This window comes from Falco rusticolus, chromosome 4 (assembly GCF_015220075.1).
Source record: "Falco rusticolus isolate bFalRus1 chromosome 4, bFalRus1.pri, whole genome shotgun sequence".
Classification (NCBI taxonomy): Eukaryota; Metazoa; Chordata; class Aves; order Falconiformes; family Falconidae; genus Falco; species Falco rusticolus.
Genome location: NC_051190.1, coordinates 49284766 through 49308425, shown reverse-complemented (window position 1 = coordinate 49308425; position 23660 = coordinate 49284766). Strand labels below are relative to the sequence as shown.

The 23660-nt window shown below is 50.6% G+C and overlaps 1 protein-coding gene across 22 annotated transcripts in view; it reads left to right on the top strand.

The window, feature by feature from the left end:
* Positions 1-23660, top strand: part of PTPRS (protein tyrosine phosphatase receptor type S) — a 162694-nt gene that overhangs the window by 125608 nt on the left and 13426 nt on the right. For 6 of the 22 annotated variants that reach the window (XM_037384773.1, XM_037384774.1, XM_037384781.1 and 3 more), the window contains 13 exons: positions 572-765; positions 1199-1225; positions 3036-3153; positions 6703-7293; positions 7970-8067; positions 8561-8814; positions 9236-9329; positions 9547-9762; positions 11526-11683; positions 12722-12733; positions 14541-14653; positions 17016-17063; positions 21245-21342. In XM_037384773.1, coding sequence (XP_037240670.1) covers positions 572-765; positions 1199-1225; positions 3036-3153; positions 6703-7293; positions 7970-8067; positions 8561-8814; positions 9236-9329; positions 9547-9762; positions 11526-11683; positions 12722-12733; positions 14541-14653; positions 17016-17063; positions 21245-21342 — 2021 coding nt within the window. The remainder of the gene's footprint in view (positions 1-571; positions 766-1198; positions 1226-3035; positions 3154-6702; positions 7294-7969; positions 8068-8560; positions 8815-9235; positions 9330-9546; positions 9763-11525; positions 11684-12721; positions 12734-14540; positions 14654-17015; positions 17064-21244; positions 21343-23660) is intronic. The other 16 variants (XM_037384796.1, XM_037384795.1, XM_037384794.1 and 13 more) reach the window with 10 other exon arrangements.

Below are 23660 nucleotides of genomic sequence, written 5' to 3'. Positions count from 1 at the left end.
CAGATTAAGCATGGTTTTCTAGCAGATGAAGCTGTTATGCCCATTATTATTATTATTTCCAAAAATTCAGCCCAAATTCATCCTGGACATCTCTTGTTTCCTGTCTTGAGATGACACAGCGGCTGTAACCGCATCCCCCTGCCCTGCCTGGGAGACCAGGTTGCTCCAAGGGCAAGTCCCTTTCGGCATCCTCTCCACCCTGACATCCCACAGGCAGGACCAGATCTTGTCTGGTGCATCAGAGAGTGGCTTTACCCTCAGGATGTGAGCTGGAACTGTATGGTTTCTTCCGTCTGAGCAAACTGGGGACAAAGAAGCCTATGGAAGAGTGGCTGGACTATGAGATGGACCTGTTTCCATGCGTATCTCCGAGCCATGCAGATGAGATCCCCCAGAACTCCTTCCCTGTTTCACTGAGTGAAGGCCAGTGACAGATGGCGGCATGTCTAGTTTAAGTGCCCCCCTCCTTTTGGGGCTGTAGATTTGGGGTGTGTATGTCCCATAGGTGAAGTGAGAGGCTCCAGATGGAAATCGCCGAGTGACTCGTAGCCCTTCCTTCCCTTCCTCGCAGTGCCCAGTGCGCCGCCTCGGAAAGTGGAGGTGGAGGTCCTGAACTCCACCGCAATCCAAGTGTTCTGGCGCTCTCCAGTCCAGAACCGCCAGCATGGCCAGATCCGCGGCTACCAGGTCCACTATGTCCGCATGGAGAACGGAGAGGCCAGGGGGCTGCCCCAGATCAAGGATATCATGCTGGCTGACGCCCAGGTAAGCACTGGCCTCCTACTCTGGTCTCTTCTCGCGGAAGCTTTCAGGGGGTGGGTGCTCCTTGTCTCATCCCAAGCAACATAATGCTGGAGAAGGGAGATGAGTGTCTCCATGACAAGGTATATGTTGTCTTTCTGCAGTTCATTTGCACTCCCAGACAGTAGCTGTTGTGGAAGAGTATGAACTGCAGTCCCAGCACTGAACTAAATACCATCCATCCTCCCTGTGTCTGGGAAGTCTTTTAAGACAGGCAAAGGCCACAGTGGAATCTACTAATTTCTCCCACTCTACTTCTTCCTTCATGCTGGCCTGGTAACTTCTGACCTTGTGTGGCTGCTTGCTCAGGGACTCCTTCCTCATGCTGTGTCTCTGTCTTTCCCTTCTTTCCCCTCTTGTATTCTCATGTGCAAAACCTCTCTTGTTCTCTGCCCAGTGGGAAACAGATGACACTGCTGAATACGTAAGTAAAAAAGTAAAAACCCTCCCATCCTGGTTCTGTCCCTTCCCTTCTCCCACTCCCTGTTGCGGTGTGATATTTTCCTTTTCCTTTATTTTTTGCAGTGCCAGTGTGCCTGTTTTAAAGCCTGTTGTTGGTGTCCCCACACATTGTCCCCACCCTGTTCACTTTGCTCTGCCACCCTGTGTGACTGTGTCATCCGTCAGCACGCAGCAGGACTGCAGGGTTTTCCCCTCGGTTCTGAAGGAGGGATGAGTCCGCTGCTCCTCCTGGGGGAAGCAGATGGGACGTTGGATTTGGGATTACCTTGAACATACACTTAAAGATGGGCTGGTCTGCGAGCACCCCTGGCTTGTGGCTGAAAAACATGGTTAGGCTGGAAAGCGCTGGGTGTTGAGAGCCCCCTAAGTCCTAAGCTATCAGGGCACGAGGAAATGCTTTGTGCCCTCAGAGGGCCAAGGTTCTTAGATACTTCATTGATGCAAAGCTCTGAATCACTATTGGCACTTTTAAGTAGACCTTAAAAGCAGCTTGGCTGTTCGACATTTGCTACTTCTGCTAAAATGCTAAATGTTTTTCGTGACCTTACAGCTACAAAGCAGTAAAGAAAGCATTTCCTTCTTGGAATGGTGTGATCCCAAGATAACGCACTACTAAACTGGTTGTATTCATGTCTCCTAGCGATTGCCAAGTGCCCTGCAAAAGTGAGGGACCTCTCTTTTACAGATGGATAAACTGAGGCCTGTGAAAGGCAAAGTCTCGTGCCTAAATTCTTAACAAAACTCAGCAGCAAGTGTGTGAAAGCAGAACGGGTTTCTTGACTTCCAGAAGACAGACCTGTCTCTGTAGCTAACGGCTTCCAAACTTCTTGATCAAAATCCCGCTGTTTTAAAGTTCTGCTGTTCCACTCCCTGCTCAGCTTTGGGGGCAATACAGATATTTTCAGGACCAGCAAATTCTTCCCATGTGCTGCCTTGAGATTTAATATTGAAAGCACAAAGGGGCAGCGGGGGGGTGAGGGAGAGGAAGGCCATAAAACATGCACAAAGTTCACATCTCCCTCCTTTTCAGGCCCTTGGAGAAAACCCTGCTGCATACGCTGTCATCCTGTTTGATGTAGTACGGGTATTCCTTTTACAACAGAGCCCTTTGAAGGGCTGAATACTTCACGGGGAAGGGCTATTCTTGAGGCCAGTCTTCTAACAAAAGCTCCTGGGAGCCAGGTGTGGTGAGGCTGATAGAGGATGGAGGAAGGAGGGTGTTGGGGATTTAGCAGGGAGCTTTAGTGTGCAAGCAGAAAATGTCGCCTTGCACTTTGCGTTAAAGCAATCCCTTTAATATTATGAAGGCATTAAAAAATATCTCTGAGAAGAGGAGGGAGGGGGTAATGGTGAAAAAAATGTAATCTCCCTGAAACCGCTGAGACCTCCTCTGAGACCGCATAGTGACGAGGAGCACTTTGAAGAGCGCAGCAGCATTTTGATGGCTGAAGCAGTTTGTGTTGAGATAGGGAATGCGTGAGAGGTAGATCTGGAAGAGAAGGCATTGAACCAGGGCCCTGCAGGGACATGCTGTGTTTACAGAGGGACTGCTTGCAGCCAGGGTGTGCGTGCTTCTCGCTAAGGAAACGTGGCTCTCATCCTCCTGCTGATTGCCACATCTACCCAGTTGCCCCAGAGCATCTCCTGGTTTCAGATTCAGTGAATGTTCCTGCATGCTAGAAAAGGCCTGAGACTCCTGCAAGGAGGAGAGATCTACCCGTGTGTATGTACCTGAACATTTACATGATTTTCCTTTGGAATCTTGCAAACAGGAAATGATCATTGCTGGGCTCCAGCCTGAGACTGCCTATTCCATTACCGTAGCCGCTTACACCATGAAGGGAGATGGTGCTCGCAGCAAACCGAAAGTGGTCACCACAAAGGGTGCAGGTAAGAGCCTTTTCCTGAACTGTTGGGATTCACCAGTTTCCTAAAACCAAGAAAAGCTCTTTCTCCAGACTTGGCTTCTTTCATCCCACTCCCTTCATGAGGGGCAGACTTGCAGCAAATGCTGTGCTGCCCCGAATACAGAATTACTTCTAGGAAGGCAGAAACCCCTTCGTTCCTCACTTGTAGCCCTCACTAAATTACACACTTTTCTGTCAAGTGCTGCAGAAAGCTCAGACACACCCAGAAATGCAACAGAGGATTAATTAATTGGTTGTAATCTCTTGTGCTGTAAATTCCAGTGCACCAGATGTAAAGAGACTCTCTGCCTGGTCTGACAGTGGAGAGGCTGTGTAACTTTGATGGTTTGCACACACAGGTACCCCGGGAAGAAGGAGAGCCAGAGGTCTGTGGTCGTGGTGTTGACTTGCAAAGATCTGAAAAGCAGTGGGCAGACAGTGGTAGCTTATACTGCCCACTCTTCTACTATTGTCTCTGAATATAAGTCCCCTTTTTACTCAGGACTAGTGGAGGGAAAAGTACGGGCAGTATTGACCTTTCCTCGCTAGCATTTCTGGGACCTGGGCTCTGTCTGCACATACCACCCAGATTCATTGCTCCCTTTGACCTATTCTTCGTGGCAAAGTATCTGTCAGCCTCAGAGGATGTGGTGCTGAGCTGGGGTGGCAGGGCCCAGACAGAGGAATGACAAAGGGCAACAGGGTATCCGTTACTCCTCCAAATAGTTTGTGCTGCAGGCAGAAAGGAGACACTCCACCTGTCCTGTCAGTGTTTGCATTCCTGTGGTTTCTGCTCTAGTGACTAAACTGCTGCTCTGCAGTGTGGGATGGGTTTCGTTGCAATGGAGGGAGGCTATGGTGCCTAGACATGGAGTTGTCCCTCATCCAGCCCATCTCTTGTTGGACTGCCATTACCTTCTCTCACCCCGTTTTGCTTGTGCTCATTCTCTTGTTCCTGCTGTCAGATGATGGCTTCTCCACTTGTTATTTCTTTTCTTTGTGCACTAACTTCCCAACCCTAGCTGTTTTATTTGTTTTGGGGTAGTCATCTTCACCCTGCCTGCAGCAGCTGCATAAACTGACACCATCCCTTGCTTCTGGAAGAACATGGCTCTCTGCCTTTGCAGGGATCGAAGGCCTTTGGTCAGCACTGCATAATTAATCTGGAAACCTCTGCTCAGGCTCTGGAGGCAGCACAAACACTCCACTGAGTGTACAGGACAGAGAGGGCTTAGGGGCCCTGGCCCGAAACGCACAGGGCTGGAGCCGCGGCTGCCCTCCATGCCCTTGCCTTTTCGCTACCCTGACTCACATCTTCATCTCATTTTATGTTCCTGTGTTCAGACAAGCGAATGGGATTTCAGGCTTCCCGTCCTCTCTTGCCTCTCCTGCCTAGTTAAGGGAACAGTATTCAAAAGAACAAGGTTGCTTTCTAGGACACCAGCTCTTGTAGACGTTACAGCAGGGTGCGTTTGGATGTCAGCATCTAGGCTCCTGTCCTCACGCCTTGTCGTGCCAGTGTACTGTTAAACCTTTTCCTTCGCTCACCCTTCTCTCGTCCCCCTCCAGCTTTGCCCCTTTTTTTCTCACTAGCTCCCTGGTGCTCTCTTCTCGTTTCCTTCCTCCCGAGGCTCTCTGCTCTTCTCATTTTTCTCTTCCGGAGCCTTTCTCTCTGCCTCCCTCCCTTGTCACCCTCCCTCATCTCTCCCCATTAGGATTTGCAGAGCAGGTGATCAGTCACAGAGGGATGTTTTCTCCAGCACAGCAACTATTACCCAAAACTCAATTTCCCCCAACTTGAAATAGCTATTAAAAAAACAAACCCACAAAACCTTTCAAATGGCTCTGTATCATTCTTACCTTCTTTGCATTGTTGAGTCAATATACCTTCTGAGAGGAGAGATTTCTTTCTTTATCATTCAGGGCTCGGGGCTGAATTTAAATACAGTAATACATCCAGTTTTCTCCCTTAGTGTCCAAACCAATTGCAAAATAAAACACACACACACCCCTAGTGCTTTCTTCTCACCTTCCTTCCAAACAGTATTTGCTGTGCAAATGTAATATTTTCAAGCTCGGCTGATTATAGCAACGTTTGTGATAAAACCCAAAACATAAAGGTAATGTCACTGATTTTCTCCTTAATGTGTTTCTTAAGCATTTCCAAGGGAGACTCTCCCAGCACTGCTCCCTAGCCATTCTTTGGCAGTTTGAAATGGAGAAAGCATTTGTTTCAGAGGCTACCCCTCATCCCAGTGTTCGGCTGTCAGTCGGTGCAGCAGGCCGAGTGGTTTCCCCAGTTTGACTCTGCCAGGATCCCTGACACAGGCAGCATCCTTCCCTGCCAGCTCCCTCCTGCTTGCTTCATGAGTCGTGCTACAGTCCTCCAGCCTGGCGATGCTTGGCCAGACTCACGCTGCGAGAGTGGGCCGGGATCTCTCCAAACTCCATCTCTCTCCTCCACCTGTTCAACCAGAAGAAAGGCGGAGAGAAGGAAATTAGATCTCTAATAGTGGAGCTGAGTGTAAATGACGCATGAGCTGCTGGAATTAATGCTCTGGTTTCTCCAGCTTCAGGAACCTCTGAGCCTACACATGCCATTTAACTGTGGCTGTGGATTTGCTTAGCGGTCGGGCAGTGCCAAGGCTCATTAGACAGAGGCACGGCACTGCTGATCTCCCGCAATAGCCCCCCAAATGTGGAGGAACTAACTGACAGGTTAAGGAGGGAGTAAGTGAAAACACACCAGCATTCAGCTCTCTTTTTCCCTTCCTCCAGAGGGGAAACTGCACAGAGTAACCAGCGACTCTCCCTGCCCTCTGCCTCACACAGACTTTGGGCACCATTTCCATCCTCTCCGTGCTTCCTTCTTTCTGTACCCAACTGGGTGATCAGATGCTGCCAGACTCTCTTTGCTGGCCTCGTGCCCGCTGCTCAGGACCTGGGGCTGCCCAGACTTCTTTCCCATCCTTCATTACTTCACCCTCAGCTGCTCTGGACTTCCCAGCCTGAGCCAATCTGTTCCCGTCTCTTTCTGCATGAGTTGTGCTGCGTAATGGAGGGAGAGAGAGAGAGGATCGGAGTCTGGGGGACTCCAGCGTTCCTTCCTCACTGCCCTGGGAAGCAGTCTGCTGGGGGGATTAGGCCGGGAGGCTGGGAGTCAGGAAACCCGAGTTTGTTCTTCCCAGCTGTGGGAGGCTCCGTGGTCCCGTGGTAAGGCAGGAGCTGTGCATACCTTCCCATCCTGAGGAAAGGGAAGAAAATAAATCCAGAAACATGATAGTACCTCACAGCTGACACGCTGGCAGTGCACCTCGTTTCCTGAGCTTGATAGAGACCGTCCACCTGTCCCACCACTGGTGGGTGGCAGCAGCTTGATTTACAAGGGGATACACTAAAGTGCACAGAGTAGAGCTGAAAGAAACCTTGGCCCTGATTTGAGGAACCTGTTGCCACAGCTTAAGAGTCTGCATCTCCTCACCAGCCACGCTCTGCCACACGTGTGACTGGAGGTGTCTCTCTTCTCTCCCAGTCCCAGGGAAGCCCATCCTGTCTGTGCACCAGACAGAAGAGAACACTCTTCTGGTGAAATGGGAGCCTCCGTTGGATGCGGAAGGCCAGGTGATGGGCTACCGGCTCCAGTTTGGCCGCAAGGATGTCGACCCCCTGGCTACCTTGGAGTTCACGGCCCTGGAGGATAAGTACACCGCTCCCAGCATACATAAGGGCGCCACGTATGTTTTCAAGCTGGCCGTGAAAAGCCGGGCTGGCTTTGGGGAGGAAGCTGTGCAGGAACTCACCACCCCTGAAGACATCCCCAAGGGTTACCCCCAAATCCTCGAGGCGAGCAACATCACATCCATGTCGGTCCAGTTTGGCTGGCTTCCCCCTGTGCTGGCCGAGAGAAATGGAGCCATCGTCAAATACACCGTGGCCTACCGGGAAGCTGGTTCTCCCGGCAACCTGCTGGAAAAAGACCTGCCCCCCTCCCCAGAGAACTCGTACACCCTCAACGGCCTCAAACCCAACACTGCCTATGATGTTAAAATCCGTGCTCACACCAGTAAAGGCCCCGGGCCATACAGCCCAACGGTCCAGTATCGGACATTCCAGCTGGATCAAGGTAGGACTTACCGGTTTCTCCTCCCTCTCTCTCCCCTTGTACCCGGGGCTGGTGCCGGGAGGCAGAGAGCTGGAGAGGTCAAGCCAGGCTCAGCCAGGCTCGTGAGTAACTGAAAGCACTCCGGTTTCACACTCAGTCCCTCAGCTCCAATCTGCCTTGTGCCAGGTAAGTCCCTTTTACCACTTTCTTCTAAGTTAAGTCCGGACACCCTTCTGTCACTGGCACCTGAAGTGGGGGGCCAGTCGCTATACAGGTGGGAAGAGCATTTTCTTCAGCTTTTGCAAACAGCCAAAAGAAAACAGAAAAAATAAAAAAAACCCTCAAAACGTGACCTGGGATGGGTTTCCTCACCTGAGCATGCTCAGAAAGCCAGCACCTCGTTCCTGCAGCAGCCACCCAGACCCATAAGTGTGTGGGCAAAGCCATGCACCCTCCCTCACCCCTCCCTGGGGTTAGGCGTGGGGACAGGGAGCATGGGGAGATGGACCTTGGCAAAACACGAGCAAAGTGTGGAGGAGGGAGCAAGGTCTTCCATCCCTGCAGCAGCAGCCAGACCCAGCCTGGCAGACCCTTTTGCCAGTGCCTGACATTCTCTTCCTTCTCTTTCTTGCTCTTCCTTCCCTCTGCTGCCTTTTCTTCTCCTATCTCCTGTTCCTCCTCACTTTTCTCTCAGCAGTTTTGCCCAAAAACTTCAAGGTGAAGATGGTGACGAAGACATCTGTCCTTTTGAGCTGGGAGTTTCCTGAGAATTACAACTCTCCCACCCCATACAAGGCAAGTGAAATGGAGGGGTCAGAACTGTGCTTCTTCCCAGTTCCCTGGGAGTCTTGTCTCTTGGTTTGAGTACGAGGTTGTAAGAGGCAGGAATTCTGAATCCCTGCCTCAGATATGGGCAGACGATGGTTTATCACTACAACAGGGAGGTAGGCCAAAAATCAGGGCTGTTGGGTTGCATTCCCACCACTGTTACCATAGCACTGCCTCCCTAGGCAAGTTACCACAATTTTCCCATTCCTGAATAAAAATTTCTTTCCTAGTCTCAAATCTCAAGGCTTTTGTCTGCATCTACCTTATGCTTGGGGACCCTGCAGTGGGCACAGGAGATGAGACGGCTCCCCACACATGTGCCTTCTATTCCTGTGTTCTATTCCTGCCAAAGCTGTGCCCCTCGCTGCAGACCAGAGCAGTGGGGAGGAGGGAGTTTGGTTGCTTGAGCATTATTAGCCTTGCTCATGGTACAGCTTCGCTGCCTTTTCACCTCCCACAGATCCAGTACAACGGGCTGAATGTTGATGTGGATGGCCGCACCACCAAGAAGCTCATCACCAACCTGAAGCCCCGCACGTTCTACAACTTTGTTCTCATGAACCGGGGCAATAGCATGGGTGGCTTGCAGCAGAACGTTGCTGCCTGGACAGCTGCTGACATGTTATCAAAGAAGCCAGAGGTGACCCACAAGCCTGATGCTGATGGCAACGTGGTGGTGATTCTCCCAGACGTGAAGAGCTCTGTGCCTGTCCAGTAGGTTCCTGTTAAACTGCAGATGTGGGGTCTCAGTTCATGCTGGGGGGGGGTCAGCCCTGATGGCTGGAGTCCACAGTACAAATCCGCAAGGGCAGTGGCAGGGAGTGCGTTCCCTGCATTTGTAGCCTTGCCTGACTCTTGTCTTTTGGAGCCATTTTGCAGAGCTAACAGGGGATGGCAGAGAAATGCAAAGGGAGTAGATAAGGAGACATGTCATAAGGGGCTGCCACTGAATTCAAGCTTGCTCCAGGAGCATCAATTACAACTGTGCTAAAGTAAAAATAAGGGGCTTGCTGGATTGAGCCAGTGGGGCTGTTTTGGCAAACCTAGCCTTCTGCATCATTGCATGCACTCTCTTCTGCTGTGGCTCGGAGGAGATCAATTCCTTGTATTTCTTCTGATTATCCCCAACTCTTAGGGCTTACTACATTGTGGTGGTGCCTCTAAGGAAGTCCCGGGGAGGACAGTTCCTCAACCCCTTGGGCAGCCCTGAGGAGATGGATCTGGAGGAGGTGAGTGTGGATGAAACTGAAGCCAGCTGTGGGCGTAGAGGAAACAGCTGTAATGGGTGGGATGGTGACCTGGGAAGGTGGTTTTGGGGTGTCTGTGCTCCACGTTCTGAGTAGCTATGGTGTGGCCAGCCTGAGTGGGATGGTTTGGCTCACCCTTCCTGCTCCCTTGATGGTGCTGAAGGCATCAGGGCTCAGAGTGTTCCTTTGCTCCCTCCAGCTTGTTCAGGACATTGCCAGGCTCCGACGCCGAAGTCTGCGTCACTCCCGACAATTGGACTTCCCCAAGCCCTACATTGCTGCCCGGTTTCGCTCCCTCCCCTCCCATTTCATCTTGGGGGACATGAAGCACTACGACAACTTCGAGAACAGAGCCCTGGAGCCAGGGCAGAAATATGTTGTCTTCATCCTGGCAGTGCTCCAGGAACCCGAGGCTGTAAGTGCTGCCTGCTTTCTCTTGCCCTCTTCAGATGCTTGTGCCCCTCTGTCCCCATTAGTGACCAGAGACAGCAAGTGCTCCCTTGCGAGCTGCCAGCAGCCCTGGTGCCCTCCTGGCATTCGCTGTAACTCTCCCACCAGGTGCCAGATCTTGAGATTTTTGTGTTTGTAAAGACCTTCCAGTCCAGCTGTGAAGCTTCTGCATATGGCTGTTGGAGCTGTTTGTGCTTGTGTCTGCACGCAGCAAACGTGTTTTCCCAAGCAGAAAGGCTGATGATGCGAGCTTTTGTGCTCTCCTGCTGCATTTTGCTGGTCTTCATAGGCAGGACTTGATATACCTACAGCTCCAGATTGGAGTCCAGAATGGGGAGTACTGAACTATCCACGCAGGACTGCACTCAAGTTCAGAGATCCCTAGGTCCAATAAAGGGTAATTTCTTGTAAAGCCTGTCCTTTTATTCCTTAGAGCAATGACCCTAGCCATCCTGCTTTAAGAACAGCATGTCACACGCCCTGGTCATTACTAAGTTCCCTGTCAAGCAGAGAGGGGAGTATTTTTTTTAATGCAAAACTACATATGCTTTCTACTACTTCAGCACCTCTGCTGGCTTCAGTGGTGCTGTGTTTGGCTTTAGGAAAACAACTGTTTTGTAATATTTACCTGCCTCCTCCCTCACACACAATAGGAAGCAGTCTAATACTTTGCTGTTTTTAAATCCCCCTATGGAGTTGTAGTGGAGAGCTATTTGAAATTAAGGGTTTTCAGAGTTTTTTTTCCCCAAATAAATATTTAGTTGCGTATTTGATATGAAAGGATTAGGCTGACACGCTTCTGAATGGGTTTCTCAATCGGATTACTGCAGCTTGTGGTAATTTCTGCTTTAAAACAAGGTACTACATACTCACTCACAGCGGCCTGGATTCACAGCAGTTCCCAAGTATGTAGCAGTATTTCGGTCTTGCCGAGAGCTGACAGAGTTCAAGCACTTGGAGTCCAGATCTTCTCTTCTTGTCCTGTCCCAGACTTTTCACTCAAACGAGGCCATGCCAGTTCTCCTCTGTGCATTTTAGTTTCTGTATAAGATGGAAATGCATCCTTCCAGGGATGGGGAGATTGTAGCGCTCACGAGAGTGCAGGCAATGCTCATTAGTTTGGATTCTGGTGCGTTCAAACGTGCCTCTGATTCTCCTCAAGAGCCCAGCTCACTGCAGAGGGAGCAGAGGAGACATACTGCATTTTATTTATTTATATTTCAGGGTTGGTTTTTTTCAGTCATCAGACCAGACTCTTTATAAGCGTTAATTCTTGTTTTAATCCCTTCCCTCTTTCTCTGTAATCCCATCTGACTGTCAAAATCCAGATGGTTGCATGAGAGCTTGGAAAAAGTGTTTGTGGCAGTGAAGAGGGCTCAGGGATGTGGTGGAACAGAGGCATAGTCAACTGGTTTTCTAAAAGTGCCTCCTGGCTACAAGATGAGGTGAGCCGTAGGCACGAGGCAGTCTTACCACTTCACGTGATGTGATCTTCGCTTCTCATGTCTTACCCAGAGCACTGGAGGAGGAAGATACCTGTCATATGGATGCTCACAGACAAGGGTTTTTTCTACAGGTGAAAGAGCACATTTTTCTCTGTTATTACATGGTTTGTGCTGCAGAGAGCTCACATCCTGTCTAGCAATTTCTCTTGTGGAGTACTTCTCCATTGTTTTCTGTCCCAATTCCATCTCTGAACTGTGTCCCACAATTTCTCGTGTCTTCCAGACTTTTGCTGCTAGTCCTTTCTCCGACCCCATCCAGCTGGACAACCCTGACCCACAGCCGATCATTGATGGAGAGGAAGGGCTGATCTGGGTCATTGGGCCCGTCCTGGCCGTGGTATTCATCATCTGCATCGTCATCGCTATCCTACTCTACAAAAAGTAAGAGATGCTTCTTGCCCAGATCTGTGACCATTCTGAATGTCCCCAGCTCTAGTCCCTAAAGGGAATTTCCTCCTTGGTCCTGTAGTTGTCAGCTGAGGGCAAATCCTTCCACCAGCAGCAGAGAGAGGAGCCCTGAGGCACAAATGGAGGGGTCTGAGTGGCACGGAAGAGATTAGCAGTGGGTTGCAGGGACTTGCACCCATGGCACTCTCAGTAAAGCTGTGCTCATCTTACAGGCAGTCTGTTGTTATACATGTGCAATGAGTTTGTCAGGTCTCTTGCCTGTCTCCCCCAAAAGAGCTGCTCACAGCCTCAGGCTCCCCTTTCTGTGCTCTGTGTGCAGAGTGGGGGTGCTGCAGAGAAAGCATCTTTGTGCAGTGGATCAGCAGAGACCAGAGACCCCCATTGTTCTCAAACTGGTTTCCAGCTGGAGGTGGGAGATGAAAGCAGGGTTGTGATGTGAGTCTGCAGGAGAGAGAAGGGAACAACCCCTGGCAATCTCTCCCTTTTCCTTGCCTGGAAATCTCGCCCTTTTCCTTGGCATTCTGAGCATCTCATGGTGCGTGGATGAGACCGGGGGCCTCTCGAGCACACCCAGGCTACACTGTGCAATGAAAGAGAAGAGGAAAGGAAGCAGATGCTGAGCAAAATAAGGCAAGAAAAAGGGCAGGATGGCAGCTATAGCCAATGCAGGGGTGTCCTTACCTGGGACATCACATACCCAGGATGGCAGCGAGCTCTTTTAACCCTGCTGCATCTTTCATCCTCACAGGTGTGTTCACTTATGCACAAGGGTGTGTCTTTTGCATCCCAGCAGGTGTGAAGCTGCCAGGCTCACAAGTGCTCTGGGGTCAGACACTCCAGTGGTTCTTGGTGTTCTTTAGCCCTGATCTAAGTGGGTAATCTCTACTGGTCCCACCTTCTACCTGTGCTACCAGGGTTAGAGCTGAGCAAATGCTTCCCCTTTCCTCTGCAAGGTCTTTCTAACCTGAACATTTGTCTTGTCTTTTCTCCACTTACTGCTTTCCTGGACAGCAAGCCAGACAGGTAAGAGCACCAGATTTGCAATTTGTTTAGGTTCTTTCTTGCTGTGTGCCAGGCAGTGTTTAGTGTCTGTGGTGATGGGGCTTTGTTGGTATGGTTCCTACCGTTACGTCTGTCCTAACAGGAGCCCTGTGTCAGACTAGCATGAGACCATGTTTGAATCAGGGCAGAAAAAGTAAAGAAAGCCCAGCTTTCTCCTACTTGTCTGTTCCTAAATATAATGGCCCTTTCTCAAGCTGAGCAGCAGTGACAGTAAACGGCTCATAAAATGTTAAGTTAATGGAGCAGAGAAACACCCATTTGTGTTGCAGTCAGAGGTGGAAGTGGGTTTCTCCATGTCTGACTGCTCTGTACAGGCTGTCCCTGAGCCGCTGGCATACTGGAGGCAGAATCTTACCAGCTGAGTTGTCCTCGCCCCGTTGCAAAAGCTATTCTTGCCCCATCAGCCAGGGACTTCTAACAGAGTTCGTTTATGACTGCAGAAATTAGACTTATTTCAAACCATTTCCGAGGCTGGGAGAGCTTTCACTGGAAGTAACTGATGGGTTTAGCCAATGAACTATTAACAGCAGTTTCAGAACTGCGGCAAAAATAAACTACTCCCAAACTGCAAAGTGGTATAATTCTAAAATGCTGCCCCATGCAGTGCTGGCAGGGCTCGTGCCACTTCTTCTAGCTATTAATGACATTAAGAGACAGCTAAAAATGTACTGAATAACCTTCTCTCTGCCTAAGTAATTGCCATTACTGCTGCAGGCATATTATTAGAAGCTTCGGTGCAACCCTAGCAGGTGAGGTGAGGAGCTCTACAGCCATCTTGCTATAGAAGAGCTGGACAATATTTGCAAGCCGCAGGGTGTGGGTACACATTCTCTGCCCACTGGAGAAGTTCTGCTCCCGGCAGCTTGTCACTGTTCCCTTGCCAGAGGTTATGACATCTGCAGATCATCACTGGGCTTTGCTTACAAATTCTTTTCAAGGAGAATGAGCCACTAGGTCAGCGAAGACTTTCAACTGCCTCAGCTAACTTAACCCGTTTTGAGTAAAATATATTAGGAAGCACTTAGATGTGCAGCTCAGCTGGCAGGTTGGAGTGGGCTTCAGCTTCTGGCACGAGGTGAGACAGATCTCAGCAGGCACAGCTGTGATGGGAAAGCGTGTGTCTACGCTGTTTTTTGAACCCAATTTTTAGGGTTCTGCAGATCAAGAAAGGCTGAAAATCACTGCTTTGACTTCTCTGTCTGCAGCAAGGCACTGAGAGCTCCTAAACAAGCCAACAGAGCAATAGCAGTACTTTTCATCCAAGGTCACGGTCAGGAGATTCTGTACTTTTCCAAATGATTTTCCAAATGATGTTGGCTGTGGTTCTCTCGGGCTGAAAATGGCTTGGCCACGATTGGAAAGGCTTCTGCTTGCAGAGCTCTGCGAAGTTCAGTGGAGGCTTGGCTGTGCAGGGAGGCTGAGGTGTGAGTTCACAGCACCTCAGCTGTTCCTTGCTGCCTGTCTGTACTTCTGCTGTGAGAAGGGGGAACTTCCAGATTTGTCTGAAAGCTGCTAAGGGGCTGCTGGGCCCTTGTAAACCCATCAAATACAGCACTTGCAAAACCCTCCGAACCTTATCCCTTTTCTGATGCGTTTTATGTAATCTACATCCTTGTCTGCCTCGGACCCTGGTGTTGGTGGGAGCTATGCTCAGGTCTGACTGGCCTGAGTAGCTGAAGAGACTAAAAGGCCCATAAGCTAAGCTGCTTTTCTTTTTGGTTTTTTTGTTTGTTTCTTTTTTTTTTTATTATTTCTAATTTGTTTAAAGCAAACGGAAAGATTCAGAGCCACGGACAAAATGCCTCCTGAACAATGCTGAAATCACCCCTCACCACCCTAAGGACCCTGTGGAAATGAGGCGCATCAACTTCCAGACTCCAGGTAACCGGCTGCTAACCGGCCTTTCTCACGGGGAAGGCAGGAGCGGAGCAACTGCCCTTCCCTTGGCCCCTCCTGCCTGCGTGGAGGCTGCTGCAGTGCTGCCTGCCAGCGCCCGCGCCAGCCCGGGATGCAGCCAAGGAACCTCCAGCCTTGCCTGTGCTGAGCGAGACGGCAGAGAGAAACCTGTGCCAGGCAACCTCGGGGACCTTGTGCAGGCTGTGCCCCTGCTAGCCAGGCGGGAGGAGGGGCTGCGCCGCATCCCCCGCTCAACTGCTGCGTTCTGGGCTGAGTACACAGCTGCAGCGCCGTGGCCGTGCCAAGCTTGCCGGAGCACCGATGCTGCCGCGCAGCACCGTGCCTCGTGCTGGGAGATCCCCTGGGCGGTGGAGACGAAGTGTGGCAGGCTGCCCAGCACGCAGCACTCCAGCCACGTCTGTAACGGGAGCTTTCTGCTTATGTGCCAAACACTCCTGCTGGGAGCCGGGCCCACCGGCGGGCTGTGCGGGGACAGGGGGCAGGGGGTTGCTTCGTGCAGGCGAGGCAGCATCTCCTCGCTCAGTGCAGGCGCTGCCGCTGCAGGCAGCTGCTGAGCAAGCGTGTAGCTGCACTCAGCTACCAGGCGGAGAGGCTCCACGCACCCTCCTCTCTCCCCATGTGTGTCCCCACGTACGTGCACGTCTAAGCTGCCTGCATGGCACCTCTGCAAGCCACCACTGAAAGCCCAGCACGGGCACGTCCTCACGTAGACAGACACTTGGTGATGCTGAACAGTGCCTGCACACTGATACACACCTCTGCCTCCGAGTTCCTGGTGCTTGAGGATTTGGAAGGGAATTTATTGTGCTCTGTGGGGGCTGGCTGTTGTTTTCAGTTTGTTTGTATTTTTTTGCTGTTTTGTGCTTGTTAGTAATGTTTCTGCAGCTCCTGTTTCCCCTTCCCATCCCAGTCCTGTCCTTAGCGTTGTCTGAGTTTTCTCTAGGGTGAGCATGGCAAGTCAAGTAGGTACCTTGAGGGCAGGGATCTTTGGGGAAGCGCAAAGGCAGCACCAAGCTAAGGGCTTCATACCAAAAATATTTAGGAGCAGCCTGCTAGTATCGGCCCAAGCTTAGCAACGATTGAGTCTGAGCTGAGGGATAGAAGCAGGTTCCGTCTAGCATGCAGGGACTGAATGCAGAGCAGTTCAGCAGCAGTTAGGTCCCTAAATCAGGTCTTGCTTAGTGGTGCTCTTGCGGGAGAGTCTGAAGGTGTTTTGAGATCTTTTGAGTTTCCCCAGCTGCGGCTCAGCAGCAGTTTGCATTTGTCTGGGCTCAGTGTTACATACTGGGTGCAAAGGGGAGCTCCTTTTGGGAGTGTTCAGGTTGGCTTCTGGGCGCTCCAGGTAGTGGTGTGAGACCCAAGAGGAAGAGTTGCACTCCCACATGTGAAAACTTAGGCTAAGATAACAATAAAGATAAAAGGTTGTGGCCATGCAGCTTAGCCTGGGTGCTAAGAAGCAGCTGGAAGTACGGTTTCACGTGTTTCCCTTACTGGGTATTTCTCCCTGTCCCCGCAGGATAGCAGTCAGCTAAGGGCACTTGGAGCTTCGGTTAACACGACTGATAGATGAGTGAGTCTGTCTTCTACTGACCCTGCTGGTTTGGTCATGGTGCACCTCTGAATTCTTGGTCTAAGAGGCTTGTGAAAGGTAGCTATGGCATGCAGACCTGCCGCTAAGGCTCTGCTAGGCAAAGGTCTGCAGATCTCAAAAGGCTGCCTGGCTTTGTCCAGTCCAGCTTTAGAAAGAGGCTGCCACCTTTTCTTTGTAAGTTTATCTAGCCAAAGAGTTCATCTCGCTCATTTATTCAGCGATATGGTTTGTAAAGCAATAAAAGGTTTTAAAGGGTTTGGGAGAGCTGGTCACCTGCCTCCCACAGAATTTTGCAGACAATTGGCTGAAGATGGAAAATCAGAGCTTGGAGTGTGCAGGTGGTGATGGAGAGTTTGTGGTGGTGCAGTTTGCAGGGGAGGACTCCATAGGTGCTGTCTGAATTGAAATAATTTGAATTAAGTATGTTGTGGTTTAGAAGAGGCTTGTAGGCTCTGCTCCAGCCAGGTGACCCGGGGTCCAGCAAGCGGAGTCTCTGTCGTGTCCCCAACAGCAGAACGGAGGGGCGACATGGGGATGGGAGCGTGCGTGAGCATCTGTGCAGCTGGGAGAGGGGGAAGCATAGCACATCTTAGATATCCTGTCCTAGCCTAATTAGCACAAAAAATAACTTTCTTTTCCTCTTTGCATTTATGTTGTTTTTTTGGTTTTTTTATTAGCATGAAATTTTTACAAAAGTGTATATTTTATTTATTTATTTTTTACTGTTTTCTGCAGATTCTGGTCTGAGCAGCCCTCTCAGTGACCCTGAGTTTGACTTTGAAAGTTAGTTCCTGTGTGTTTTTGTTCCTGTTGGTTTCATTTCCCCCTCGCCCCCCATTATTATTTTTTTTCTCTTCTGTCGTTTTCCTTTCCAATTCTGTTTCGTTCCTGTTATTATTTTTTTTCTAATGCCAAATTCTCTGTATTCCTGCCGTGTTTGCCCATCTCATCCCTTTTCTGTGCCATCTGTCTGTCTGAACTGCGCTTCCAGTTTTACAGTATCAACTCACAGGCCTTTTGCAAGACGAGGGTAGTCACAGCAGCAGAATAGAGCCCCCAGTAGCAGCATGGGACACTGGCCGTCCTTCTGTGTCTCTTTTGCTGTCTCAGGAGAAAGACCTGGGTTTCAAGGCTTGCTTTTCTCCCCAGTATTGAAGAGGTTTCATTTCAGCAGCTTGGCTAAATGTCCCCCGTACTTATTGACGGGCAGAAGGTGATCTTTTGTGCACTGGTGTGTGAGCGTTGTATGTGTGCGTGCCTGTGCTTTTGTGTTCATTGCTTCGTAACGCAGGGAAAGAGAAAACCGGAGCTGCAGCTGATGAACCCCCCTCTTTGGAAAGAACCGCACAGGCACCTTTCCATGTCAGGCGAGGAAAAGGGCCGTTTCCCATCTGTGGCAGGTGTCTGTTCCTTGGCATCCACTTGTTCCAGGAGCACAAAGACCGGAGGCCTCTCCACGGTCCTCCACACCCCCTGGGTTTCATGCAGAGTGCCATCCAGCCGCGGTGATTTTGCAAGGATAAATGGGCTCGGGCCCATGTAACAGATGTTAGGGTGACGTTTCTGGCGAGTTGGCTGGTGCATAGAGAATCAAGTCTTTTGTGATAAGATTAGAGAGATTCAAGTGATTGAAACGTTAGATGAGACTGGCTCTAAAAGACTTCATCCCGTTAGAAGCCAAGATCCCAGCTTTGCAGGGTGGGTTTTGGGTTTGATTTTATTTTTTTTTTTAAATGCTGGGCAGGGAAGTAGATGTGAGGTTTCAGCTGACAAATGTGAAGAATCACAGATGCTGCTTGTGCTCAGAGCTGTGAGGGCAGGGGCTTTTTTCTGACTAGTTTAATCCAAATATTGGTCTCTCTGGTATTGAATACTCCTGCCAATACTGTCCCAGTCCACCTGCCACCTCCCCTCAACCACCTTATTGTAACAGAGGGGGTTTGTGTGTTTTTTCAAGCCGCACCGATCCTCGGCCCCCGGCAGTGCTCCCGCTGCCATCCTCGCCGCTGCGGGAGGTCTCCCTGGGTGGCAGCCCCACAGGTAGCCAAGAGGCTGCTGAGCAGAGCAACCTGCAAGCCATTTCTCTTCATGTCTGAAAAAGAATTATTGAATTAAAGCAGACAAAAGAGAAGCTGCTGCAGCTGACACAGCAGTGCCGACTGGTACCACTGGGAAGTACCACTTCTGGCTCATTTAAGATCAGACTTCTCCTGGATCTTAATGGGAACCCCCATGCACTTGGCATTTTGACCAGGGAAGTGTTTATCGCTACAGAGGTTTCTGGTCTTCTTTTATAATAAAGAGCCCTAGAAATGGATCCCACGAGGAGATTTCTGTCTCTGACAGCAGCAGAACAAGGCGAGTTCCCATGTGCTCTCAGCCAGTGGCTGTTTGCAGCGGGCTGGAGGTGGGGACGGGATGTTCCCCAGCAAAGAGACAGAGCTGGTTTTCAGGAGCTGGTCACACTGAGGATTTTTCCAGGAGCTTTTATGAAGGAAACTTGTGAAATGCCTTCAAGGGGAATGTGACTTCTCATTCCAGATTGGCACAGTGGGCCTTTCTTGTGCAGCCTGTTTGCTCAGAGGGAATGACACATATTGCTCCATGACTTCTAAGCCAAAGAGAATCTGGGGGATTTTTTTTTTTCTTGCTTGCTCATTATTACTGCGTTTTTCGATTGTTTGGGGTTTTTTTTCCTTTTGACCTACGTGTTCATCATTTGGGATTTCATTTACAGCGCTGTGTTTCTAAGCACACTTCAGCAAATAATCTCTAGCTTTTTGCAGCAGTCAGGTGGTAGCAGCTGGGCTGAGAGCTGCCCAGCTGCCTCCCAGCCCAAGGGGAGAGAAGTCAGTGAGGGGGTGACCTGCAGAGGTCTGGAGACGGCTTATTGTGTTGCCAGAAGTTGTTCTGAGTAGGCTTTGGCTTTGCTCTAATGTCACAGCTCAAGTTATGTTTGCTGTCCTCTTCAGCCCTTACTTTCAGAGGCAGGACAGACACTGAGAAGAGTGTTTATAGTACTCCTTTGGTTTCATCTCTGGTCTCGGGCATCTCAGCCGGTGTGACCTTCCCTCCAACGAGCTCCTCCAAGCCCCCTACCCCCCCTGTCTGCACCCAGTGCTGTGGTAGTGGGGTGGGTGGCAGCCACCTTCCAGTCCCAGGCGGGAAGCAAAGGGGAAATCCTTCCTGGGGTGCGGTGGGCTACAGGACAGCAAGAGGCTACCTGGGAGCTTTTCCTCCATGAGCCAGGAGAGACTTTCTGCCCTGATCCTCAGCAGACTCGTATGAAGCCAGTGCAGCCTCCAGAATACCTTGGGGTTATTTTTGGGAACTTTTTGGTCCATTCCTCCCCACCCATCCTTGTAATTTTCAGCCAGACTTCCTTGTGCTGAATACAGATGTCTAGTTAGCTTAGGAGACACCTGTTTGAGTGGTGGTCTCGAATCCCCACTCTGTGGCAGACTCGTCCTGTCCCCAGGCCTGGGGGAGGCAGCATCTCTCCAGAAGTCACTGTAAAACTGAGGATGTCATGCTTGCTTTGCCATCTCTGTGCTGAGTTTTCAGAGTATCTGACCATGCTGCTGCCACCGCCACTGCTTTGTCACACACCAACACCCACGGGGCTCGAAATTCTCCCTGGCTTCCATCTCTTCTCCACTCCTGTCCTTCTCATGGGGGATATTGCCTAGGGCTTCTCGGCATGCTGCTGTCCTTGCCCGTCCGCTGTTGTTTGTAGCAGGATCGGCTAGCAGACAGCATGGGAAGCCTGTGGAAAAACATAACCCAATGCAGATGAGCAAAGCACGGAGCGCTTTTCCACCCCGATTTGTAGCATAGCTATTTGAGATGATGGGAAGGGAAGGTTCCCTGCCCTCCCCACAGCTCCAGCTGCCCCTCTCAGAGCACGAGGTGCAAATAATGCTTCAGGCTGAAAACCAAGTCTGCCTTGGCTGCTCAGCCCCTTTGTGGCCGAGATATGCCTGCAGCCTGACCGGTCCGATGCAGCGGGGCCCTCCAGTGTGTCTTGGAGAAGATCAAGTCTGTTCCTTGGCAGTTCTGCCTGCCTCAGTACAAGCACAACTAAGCGCTGGGGAGAATTGCAAGGGCAGCAGGTGAACCAGGGCTGGGAGGCATCGGTCTCTGCAGCAAATTGTTTCCCACCCCCCAGACTGAAAGGGGCAAGAGGATCTTTTGCCTTTCCATCACAAACTAGAACGGCGTCCCCAGCAGAGCAGGACAGGGCTGGTACAGCCCTCCCCGCAAGTGGAGGAGGGAGGGCGAGGAGGACAGCAGCACTGGCCGTGGCTGAGCTGTGCTGTAGAAGGAATATGATCCACTGGCCACGAGCGGGAAGAGGAGCCGGTGCTTGACACCTCCATACCTGGCCACACTCTTGGAGCGGGGAAGGTTAGACAGCTGTCCCTGAGCCCACCAAGGAGCTTACAGAGCCAAGGTTGTGCAAAGGACAGTTCCTGAAAAGCCTCCCCTGCTTCCCTCCATCTGCATTCCCTTCCCCTGCCCCACATCACCATGGTTGGCTGGATCCCTGCCCCTTCCCTTCTTTTGTGTTGGAGTTTGTTTATGATCATTGCGGGTGCTGTAACATTTGCTGCGTAGGTTCCTCTGGCAGCGTTTGCTCATTTTAAGTCCACTATTGGAATTGCTAACATGCATCTGCTCTTCGGATTTTCCTTTTTGTTTTGCTCTGATTTACACATTGAAAATGGGGCCATCATGGGAACACTCATTTTAATGGTTTTTTTATTTCCTTGATTTTTATTTTTGACTTCCAAGGACACAATTTCGAGCCCTGAATTCTTCTCTTCTAACTTCCCTACTTTCATTGCAGATCTACATTGTAATTTTTTTTCTTTTCTTGTTTCTTCTTTCTTATAAAATGTGCAATGGTTGTGAATTTTTGTTATTATTAAATGAGATTCTTTTCCTGCTGTCTTGTCTTTTAGGTATGCTCAGCCACCCACCAATCCCCGTTTCCGAGCTGGCTGAACACACAGAGCATCTCAAAGCTAATGATAACCTGAAATTGTCCCAAGAGTATGAGGTATGAGCAAGAGTGAGTGCTGTGCATGAGTTTGCAGAGCCAGGAATTAGGAAATTGAGACAGGCCCTCATCCAAATGAACATAGCTTCATTTTAAGGATCGGGTTAGTTGAAATAAAAAAGCTATTTGCATTTTGAAAATTAAGTACTTGCTCCCTGCTTTGCTAGGTTCAGTTCCAGATCATAAAAAAGAAAGAGGCTTGGTCCATGAGCCATTCCTGTCCAAAGAGTGGGCATCTGGGACAGGGTCTGAGCTCCCTTCACAAAGGGGATGCATTTCGGGAAGATGACTGCCAGACAGATGGGTTGGGGAGTTGTCCTTGGGGGGTGCCTATGTCTTGCTCCTGAGTATGGAGAGGACCAAGCCAAGGAATGTGGTACCCAGTTTTAGAGAGCTGAAGCTAAGCGAGATGAGCACCAAGTCCTCCGCAGCTGACATGATCAGCAGCCATGGAGCTAAAGCTGAGAAAACAGGATAATTTGTACCTTCCTTGTCTTGTCTGAGGGTTTGTGCTCTTTTTTTTTTCTCCTTGCTGCTAATGTTTGGTTACTCAGATGGGCTCCTGCAGGCAACCAGCCAGGCAGAGCCGCAGCTGCTGGTCTTGAATTTCAGGTCGCTCCCCCAGCCTGTGCGGTTCCCACCTTGCTGGGGCTGACAGGTCAGGCCAGTCCCCAGGCAGCCGGTGGGGGGAAGGTGAAGAGCACCACAACCCCCCGTTATCATGCGTTATCACTGCCGCTCCGAGCATGGCATCCTTGCTGCCGCCGGGAAGGGCTGTGTGCTGGCACCAGCCTGCTCCTGCCCGCTTGCGGTATCGTGGCCGCATCAGTGCTGGTTAAATCCTGCTGCGAATGCCCGGTGCGGTCGGGGCCATCGGTACACAGGTTGCTTTCATTGCAGATAGAACTTATGACTGGATTTTTTTTGTTGTTGTTCAAAGACATAAAACGCCCCGATATTTTTAGACTAACAAGTAGTCTAGACTGCCCAGTTCTGTTCACCAGCAGAGCACGAGGGGATATTTTCTGAACAAAGGACTGGTTCTGGGATGCTTTCTCCCTGGTCTGACTTGCAAACATCGGTATGTGTGAAGCAGCTCTGTATTCACGGCTCCGCACCCGTGATGGGGGGTTTGCGTGTTGGAGAAGGCACATTCGCTCTCCTGGGGTCTTTCACCCCACATTGGGGTGCCGGGGGGGGCGGAGCAGCAGCCCGTTAATATGCTCTATCCAGATTTCAAAGACTGATTTGCATAATGCAATATCCCAAGTGCCCTGGCTTCGTTCCAGTACAACCTCCTCTAGTGGGAGAGCCAGAGCTAAACAAACATCGCTAATGAAATGAATGTGAGGCATGATTAGAGGGATAGAGAGCAAACAGACACATTACAATAGTATAAATACCCATTAGTTAGAAATGCTCCGCAGCCAGGGTGCGAGAGGACGTCTGTGTCTGGTGGTTTTGTACCAGCGTTGCCCCGACCGCTGGAGCCGAGCTGTGCCTGGGGAGCTCTCGGGGCGGCACGGGTGCCTGGCAAGGGTTGACCCCTGCGAGCTCAAAGGGGCAAATCCAGCCAGGCGCGCGCAGGACCCTGTCCCCACCGGCCATGAGTGGCAGGCAGGGAGAGCGAGCAGCAGGAAGCACAACTCGGCACGCTCCTGCCAAGCCTCCAGTTGAGGCAAACCCCTAGGGCTCTGCAAAATGATGAAGGAATTAAGCCTTTTATTTAATTCTCTGGCTGAGGATTTAGAGGTAAACGTAATTAACCTAATTTCCATATCTGGGACAGCTGGACTTAAGACAGAAAAAAAAATCCAACCACCAAACCTGGCGTAAATCACCAACATGGGCAGAGAGGAATTTTTGTCCAGTGCATTTTGTTGTTTACTCCTTCATCCCTTCCAGGAAAAGCCATGTTGGTTCAGTTCCTTAGGGCCAGGGTGCTCACCCCTTCTCTGCCTGGGGAGGTGCCTGCCCCTGCCACACTCCTGTGGGGCTTCCCACCTCCCTTTGCACCAGGGAGACCTTTGGCACCCAGTCTGCGGTCCCAAGGAACGCTTTCTGCTGTCTCTGCTCTGTGCAGAGCAGCCAGCTGCCTTCCTGCTGCCCGTGACAGCAAGTTTTTTCCCTGATGTTTCATATTGCAGTTGCACATGTGGTTATAAAGCCTGTCCTAGATTAAATATCTTCTTTGCCAGGTATTAGTACCCAACAAGACACCGGTATATTTATGCCATCTTAATTGTTTAGTTTAACCATGCATAGATTTAGCCTCTTCATCATTTCATAAATACGTTCTGATGTGATTGTTCCTGTTC